This window comes from Camelina sativa, chromosome 4 (genome assembly GCF_030686135.1).
Source record: "Camelina sativa cultivar CO46 ecotype springtype chromosome 4, ASM3068613v1".
In the NCBI taxonomy this organism is placed as follows: Eukaryota; Viridiplantae; Streptophyta; class Magnoliopsida; order Brassicales; family Brassicaceae; genus Camelina; species Camelina sativa.
Genome location: NC_141883.1, coordinates 10413914 through 10422694, shown reverse-complemented (window position 1 = coordinate 10422694; position 8781 = coordinate 10413914). Strand labels below are relative to the sequence as shown.

General features: G+C 33.2%; 1 protein-coding gene and 1 long non-coding RNA gene across 2 annotated transcripts; both read right to left on the bottom strand.

Annotated features, from left to right (window-relative positions):
* Window positions 1-1270: 1270 nt before the first annotated feature.
* On the bottom strand, window positions 1271-3174 carry LOC147945693 (lipoxygenase 2, chloroplastic-like). The gene is made up of 3 exons (XM_087510129.1): window positions 2763-3174; window positions 1606-2424; window positions 1271-1513 (listed from the first exon to the last, which is right to left on the bottom strand). Exons 1-3 carry the CDS (start codon window positions 3112-3114, stop codon window positions 1407-1409), a joined length of 1278 nt encoding a protein of 425 aa, XP_087366255.1. The 5' UTR covers window positions 3115-3174; the 3' UTR covers window positions 1271-1406.
* Window positions 3175-4732: 1558 nt separating this feature from the next.
* Window positions 4733-5442, bottom strand: LOC147945692 (uncharacterized). The gene is made up of 2 exons (XR_015596231.1): window positions 5029-5442; window positions 4733-4917 (listed from the first exon to the last, which is right to left on the bottom strand). It is a non-coding gene; the product is annotated as an uncharacterized LOC147945692 (long non-coding RNA).
* Window positions 5443-8781: the final 3339 nt, after the last annotated feature.

The following is an 8781-nucleotide window of genomic DNA, read 5'->3' as shown; positions in this document are numbered from 1 at the left end:
ATATGTTATTTGCAGATCTTAATTTTGTGATGATACCCCAGCTTGGTCTTCTAAAAAAAAAACATAGTGTACTTTAAATATGTTGTTTTTGCCAATGTTTTGGGTTAAAAGCATTTGATAATATATATCTATGTATATGTTATACTTGTTATATATGTTTTATATCATGTTTTAAAATTGTAACTCCAGTTGATAATATACCTTATGAGATATGCTACACAAATCATATGCCACTTTCGTAACGGCTTACATATCATTTTTTCTATATTTCCTGACCATTGATTTTGTTTTTTTTTGTTAGATTATTTTTTTTTAAATTCTTTCTCATAGTTTTCCCAAAAAAAAATGTGCCCCTTACAATGTCTATGTTTTAGATCAAAACTTTTAAGTTAAGTTAAGTTAAGTAATTAATCTTCTCTTTCTTATAAGTAAATGTTAACAATAAATCTTTATGGTATATGTTTCTTATCAACTAATGTTTCACTTCAATTTTATTTTCATGTTTAGATTTTTATAAATACAACTACATAACTTGTTTTTTACTCTACCATGCATTAAAAAATCTTACTTACATTCTAAAACTCATTAACCCATTCTAAATTTTGAAATATAATCATTTTTGGTTATAATTATAATAATAATATTATTACTAAAATAAATTTATAGTATTATTTTTATTATTTTAAAATTTTTATTTATTTTACTTAATTCATTTTTAGATAGTTATTATTTTATTATTTACAAAAAAATATATTATTGTTTATACTATTTTAAAATTTAATTAATTTTAGTTAATTCGTTTTTTATTTATTTTTACTATTATTAATTACAAGTAATAAATATGCAATGAATGAATATTAAAAATAGTATTTTTTATGCAAAAGAAAATTGATTAGATGGATGCTGATGTGGAGGAAGGAGAAGTGAGCAAATTTAACTTTATATATATAGATATATATAGCATTAATTTTTAAATAAACGTGTACTTTAAAAATTTAAAAAAAAAAAACAAAAAAATGTTCATTTCTTTTTATGTTTTTTTGTTCTCAATTTAGAATTATTCAATAAAATTACTATATTGTTCAATAAATGGAATAGAAATAAAACTTCATTAGAACATATGAATAGAAATGTGAATTACCAGTACTTTTTGTAATCATCATCATTAATATGTTATCCCACAAATGATTTCTTTAAGGTAACTATTATCCCACAAATGATTAAATGATCAATTTTGTCCTTTATTTCTGTAAAAAAATTAATCATATCATTTTATAAAAGTGGAAAATGAAAATTTATTAAATGTTATACTCTAAAAATAGAAAAAAATGAATTAATAGTGCTATTTCACATTATTTTAGATATGGATATTGCTTTATTGGAACAAGCGGAACAAAACTAATCATTTAAAGGCGTATGTAGCTTACTTGAACTAGCTGAATGCTATAGGGATTAAGGCCTGCAAGTGTCTGGCGAGCAAACTCATCGTCTCGTAACCATGAAAACCTATCATCTGAATCAATATTAGAAAGTAAGTTGCGTTGTAGGCTAGTGAGTATATATAGTTGGAATAATATAATGGATGACTAAAAAGGGTAGGTATACTGTTAATGAGAACTGGGGCTTCAAACTGGAGAATATCATCGCTAGCTTCAACACCAGCTCTGACGAGTCTCGGGAGCAAAGGTAAAAGGCCAGCATCTTTAGGAAGATCGATGCCTTCTTCAAAGAGATTTTCAATGGCCTTGAAGTGTGGAAAAGGCAAATGGGGATCCATCAGAATAGACTCTAGCTGTGGGATCACGGAGGGAAGAGCAGCCAAGATGGCCTTGGCGGTGAATGAAGTGCCCTTAGCTGAAGAGAACTCCTCGTCCCTCGGGACATAGAAATTAAGCCCGTAGCGTTGCTCTGAGGAGGGGTCAGAATCACAAGGTTCGCGACCAGTTTTGCAACGCCTTGGATATGGATGTGAGGGGCCTCCAATTACCGGACGAGGATCAGTTTCAGGGTTTCCCAAATCGTTGTACATGTCATAGTCATAAACACGCTCATGCATGGTAAATTCACCAACTTGCTCGCGATTCTTGCCTTGTAAGTTCTCTAGCTCCTCCTTCCGAAACTGTTTAAGAGGCTCCGGGGTTTGGGAAGGCAAGTAGGACTTGTTGGAGAAGAATATCCGCATGGCTGGGTCAACGGACTTCGGGGCGATCCATGAGTCACATGTAAACGTAACGGACCCGTTAGGTAACTCAAGCTCCATCTCCTTGAGGAATATCTCTTTATGGTATCGGTTTTGAACTCTGATAGCCCCCACGGTTCCAAAGTCTTCAGGCACCTCAAACACGCACTCGTACTTCTCATGAGGGACTTCGGACCATATACGTTGTGCGTAGTCTTTTACCGGATCCTTCTCCATCCCTGTCACTGACATATGTATACATGGATGACATTATTGATTATATATATATATATATATATATATTAATTAACCTACTCTTAGTTCACTTCATGTATATTCTCTAGATGTGCTAGCTAGGTACTTATTTTCAAAAATTAACGTATGATAAATCATGTAGTAACGCATCTTGTAATGTTACTAAAAAAAAATTTCATGTCTCTAGTACTGGTTGAGAAGCACATGCATAGTCCAAGTTTTTTTCTTTAGGCCTCTAGTTCTGTCACAAATGCTTATATCCCATTTACTTTAAATTTAAACTTAAAATAAACCAGTTAACGAAAGGAAAAAAAAACTATGTACTCACGCGGGTCCATCTCGGTGCTAATAAGCTCGACAAGAAGTGATCTGCCACCGAGATCAGCTAAATGATCGTCAAGTCTCGGCAAAGTTACGCCATCCAGCAACGATTCTTTGGCCGTTATAAATCCCTTTACTTTGATTTTCTTAACGGACTTTTTCATTATATCACCTATCTTTTCAATATTAAACCGTGAGGCAGTGACCTTACATCGTCCTCTGAGGTTCGGACGAGGCAGCTTGTCTCGACGTCCTGGGGAGATGGGGTTAATGAGTGCTGGTGGTTTAGGGAAAAGAGGACTGAGACTCTTTGCTATGTTCAAGGGCAGAAGACTCGAGGACGACTCTCTACAAAACATCTTTTTTTTTTTATCTCTTCTATATTGCTTACATACCGTTGTCTCTACACTGCATCTATTTATACAACTTTGAATATTATATTTTCTAAAAAATATATACTTATAAATTTTTTGATAATTTTTTTGATAAATGAATACAGCTGTATTTGATAGAACAGACTCGAGTATATATTTTGATAAATGAATAGACAAACGTTTCAAAATCTCCAAAGAGAATGGTACTGTACTACATTAATGTTCATGACAATACACGCATGTGACACAGAGGTCCACCGGGTGAAAATTATGGACTTCTATTGCAATTTTAAACAGTATCTAAAACAAGATCAACAAATATCTCTAAAACTTATGCTGTTAAGCTTGTTGTAAAACAGTTTTTTTTTTTGTGAATATAATTTTACATTCATATACAGACAAAAAAAAAAAAACATTACTCATTGCCAAGAATGCAGCTCTTTACCATCTTTATGAATTTGCAATTACAAGAAGAAACCTATCTTTTTTTTTGAGGAACAATTTAGGTTTCGGGTCTGCTATAAAAAAAAAAAAAGTGTAGGTACAGTCGCAGAGGGTAGAGCCAAAGATTATCAATAATCTTCTTAATCAAGTAAAGTGGCAGATTTACTTTGAGAAGATTAAGTATATATTAACAGCATATATGTTTACATATAAATGTTGACAATTATCTCCAATCTGCATAATGTTTATAGAGAATCGACGATAACTAATAAATGGTTACACTTGTGCATATTAATTCATGTATGGGTACGGAAAATAATTCATGTATGGGAGTGCAAAATTATGCATATTAATTCATGTATGGATGCGCAAGATAACATGTATGGGTGCGCAAGATAACATTTATGGGTGCCCAAAATAAAGTTGATTACACTTATGCATATTTATAAGTTTATGAGATTACAATGATCTTCTTTCACAAATACAATTTTCTTGAACAGTCATTTGAGGATAACCAACGTTGGTTAATTGTTGATTTGATTAATGACCAGCAAACATCTTTGTTCGTTGGAGAAGAAGAATCTTGAAGGTGCTACGATTAATTTCTTCTTGTCAAAGTGTTAACTTACAAAAAAGTTTATTTTATTATATTTTGAGGTCCCTCTCTCGCTTACCATTGATAAAATCTTCAGGTGGCTTTAGTTTAACAAGGAATAAGGCAAAGGCCATGAAGATCATGTCTGGAATGATGACTCCAACGGATATATATATATTGATCCGGAGCTGACGAGGACCACAAAACTTAAGATATGTTTTTTTCTGGAACAACTGGTTCGAAATACGACTTAAGAGTAAGTTTGAATCGACTTGAAGATTTAAGGTTCTTTTAAGTGCGATTCGACAATCCAAAAAACAAACGGTGTTGTGGATATCAACTTACCGAAAGGTTCCAATTTTGATAGATATGTCGTTGATGACTCTACGACCCGATATAAATGATGTTGATGACCTAATAGCTGGGTATAAAAGCCATAAAGATATCTGACGATGGGGTATAAGCTTCTTGTGTCGATATGATAAAATCTATTAAATGAAGCACGTTTTTGCTGTCGTTGCTCAATTCAAACTAATAATGTATATATTCACATACGATTTCGGATGATTTTCCAAGAGAATGGTACTGTAGTACGTTAATGTTTACATCTCAACTTCTTATGTGTTCAATTATTTCCTATACTTTAATGTTTTCCGACATTACACTATACACAAAAAGGAGGGCGACCACGTGAAAATTATAAGAAACCTTACTATCTTCGGAGGAACCATTTAATTTAGATTTTGGTTCTGCATATAAAAAAAAAGGGAAATTGGCAAAATTAACTAAGAAAAGAACAATAATTCACTATCTAACAATTTTAACCATATAAATATTATACACAGTATATACTATTTTACCTTTTATTTAATATCAGCACCATCCCTTCTGCCTCTTATATATCAACCACCACCACTACCTCCAGCTGTCGTACCACCGCTGCCGGACCATTGCCACATGCGACCACCACCACTTCCGACCACCGCCACTTCCGACCATCAACATCGGATTACCGCTGCCAGACTACCGCCACACTACTTCCAGCCTCCGGCCACCGATAATGTGATAAAATGTTGTCATGAGTTTCTTTTTAATAACAAAAAAAAACTAATGAAACCAACTCCTATGTAATGAAACCATAGACAAGATATATATATATATATATATATATATATAGCTCAAATTAAACAATGGGTTAAGTTTCAACCATAATAGTATGCAAGAAGAGATGAAAAGTTTTGAGCATTCACAGAGGGTAGAGATTGCTTCTCAATGATCTTCTTCGCAATGTGATAGAGGTACACATAATCTGATCAATGCAATTTTTATTTGTTCATATAGTTAATTTTATAAATTTAGAATCTTTTAACTGTTCATAGGTTAATAGGTAGTTGAACTATTGTTTTCACAAAAGAAAAAGCTTGACTTAGAAGTTAGAAGACTAGTTGTAACACCCGTGAACTGGATTTTCGGTTCGAGCATCGATCAATGCCAAGGAAGGGCATTGATCGACACCACTGATCGGTTAGTGTTCATGTTAGTTCTGATTTCTCCGGTTTAGTAAGTTTTAAGGAAAGAACCCTAGCACTCGTGTATAAAAGGGAGAACTCGATGCCTAGAAGTTTTAGTTAGCTGTTTTTGTCCTAGAGAGAAGAGAGAAAGACAATCCCTTGAGAGATTGTTCTATGAGCGAAGGAGCCTGTTTTGGTGTGTTCTGAGCGTTGGAAGGGAGATCTGAACGTGGAGTGACGCTTGAGGTTTCTAGAAGGCTTGGATCTTGGTGTTCTTCATCTTTTTCTTTCTAAATCAAGGTGAGTGCGGGACCATGACTTATCTAAGCGATTCAATGTGTGTTTTTTGTGATTTTGGGTGATTGATTGCTTGTGTGCTTGTTTGTGCTTGGTTGTCGTGGTGGTTGTGGCCTGTTGAGGTTGGGTTTGGAGTCATGGACGCTATGAGGACGATTAGAGCCGAGAGATGGCGAGAGAGATCGTGTTCGACGATTACTCGCGTGACTGCATCGATCGACGCACAGAGTGTATTGGTCGATGCGGTAAGGGATTTGGTGGAGACGCGTGGTTGCATTGATCGACGCAAGGAGTGTGTCGTTCGACTCAAAGGCGATGCCTCGATTTATGCAAGAAGTGTGTCGGTCGATGCAATGTCGATCGTGAGGACGAGGAGTGTCGTTTGATATGCGTGCTTAGAGTTGTCTAGTTTGCTTGCTTTTGTGTATTTTTTGTGTTTGTCTTTTCATTTGTGTGTATAGCGCAGTAGATGGGAGGATCACCTCACTAAGTATTTGTGATAATACTTACGTATCTCAATTATTTTGTGGTGCAGGTATGTAACGTGGAATCATGTCGATGAGAAGAATGATTATTTAGGATCTTGATTGTGTGTTGATGGTTATGTCTTGTATGTTGTTGGAACCTTAAATAGAAATATGCTAAGTTGTTGGATAAAATGGTTAGGAATATTTTTGTTATTGATAATATGATGGAGATGGTTATGTTGTTGGTATGTTTCCACTGTGAATAGAGATAATAGGATTGTATTATTGTTGTTGTTGTTATATTATCAAATGGAATAATACAACTTATATATAAGCACAAACCATAATCAAATGACATAATTAAAAGAATTACATAGAACAATATAATTAATGTATATTAGAGTAATATATGGGATTTGAGTGATCATATGTGATATGATGATACTTTTTCCTTAATACGCTCCCTCAATCTCAAGGGGTGATGTAGCGAAGTAGAAATAACGGCTTGAGACGGACAAGTCCAAGAGTTGAGAAGGAGATCTGATTTTTTTTCTTTAAAAAAAATATATATATATTCAAACGAAATTCGACTTAGATTCAAAGGCTTATGATATATACGCTTGAATGATAGAAACACTTTTGGCTTAAAAAATAAATTATAAAAGAAGAAGCAGTTATCTTAGATTCAAAGGTGTAAGATGGTAGACTTGAATAAAAAAAAAGCTCGATGGTTTAGATTCCGAGGTTCATGATGAACTTGAATGTGGAAGCACTTGGCTTAAAACAAAAATAAACAAAAGAAGCATATAGCTTAGAAATAGGAACGAAGCCGATCGTTAGATCATTATGGCTCTAATATTGTGTAAATAGAGATAATAGGATTGTATTATTATTGTTGTTATATTATCAAATGGAATGATACAACTTATATATAAATACAAACTATAATCAAAAGACGTAATTAAAAAGATTACATAGAATAATATATATATATATATCAGAGTAATATATGGGATTTGGGTAATCATATGTGATATGAGAAGAAGAGGCTGTTGTTTCTTGCAGAGAAGAGCAAAAAAAAGTCCTTGTCGCTTGAGTAGAGCATTGTTCAAATGAAATCGAGCGTATCAACCATCACATATCTAATTACCAAACCAAGCTTATTGAAGCAGAGAAGAGTTTGCAGAATTCAAAAGCTAAGTTAGCTCAACTTCGTGGAGTTTCTTTAATTCCATCTAATAGTGCTAAGAAAGATGATAACCATTGAGGACTTTGAGAAATATGAGTGAAGACTATCCATCTCCATCACCTATCAAGACTTTAAAGTTGTGTGATAGCTCTGATACCATTTGAATAAAGTATTATTATTGTTGTTATATTAACAAATGGAATTATACAATTTATATATAAGCATAAACCATAATTAAATGATATAATTAAAAGAATTATATAGAATAATATATTTAATGTATATTAGAGTTAATATATGGAATTTGAGTAATGAAATGTGATATGATAATATTTTTTTTTAATATTTATTCTGCATATTAATTGTTGTTAGTTTAATAATACTTTATGAGTTGGTTGGTTTAATTATATTATTATAGAGTGCTTAGTTATATTATTATTAAAAAAAATCTGGAACTGGTTGTTTCAGTAGTAAATTTAAACCGTTGAGATGAGAGACTTGCAAGATGATGATGTATTTTGACGAATACAAAAATCTAGTTTTGAAAAGGACAAAAAAATTATAGTTATTATATTTGTTGTCTTCTAGGGAGTGTATGGAAAGGACACGTTTTTGTTGTTGTTGCTGCATGATTACCCTTGGGGGTTGGGGCAGTTAACACTCATTTATTGTAGTGGTCCAGCTGATGCATGATTGATCTGATTAGTTGACCATTCTTGTTTTTGTCTGCATATATGCTAATTATCAATATGTAATACCATATTAATTGCCTAGTTCACGGACCAGACCTGCAATCATCATCACACTTGAAGTTTTGCTCTACAAAATTTTGGTTTAAAATAAAAAAAAAAAAGATTAATTATATGGAAATCTATATAGAATGTTTTGATCAGAATCAGAATTGATACACCCAAAATTCGAGGATCACTCAGCCGGATTAGAAATGATAGAAACTCGTCAAGGTGCAAGGTGCAACAAGGAAAATTTGATGGATTGAGAAGTCGCACAACAGTTGCGGAAGGCTGCTGATATTCCCAACTCCAATCGCTGCTAGATATGACACACTAGTCCAGCAAGAGGAGGTTGTTGCTTGGATATTACACACCAAGAAACAAAGAAATGTTCTAGACAAAGAACAAAGAGATAGAC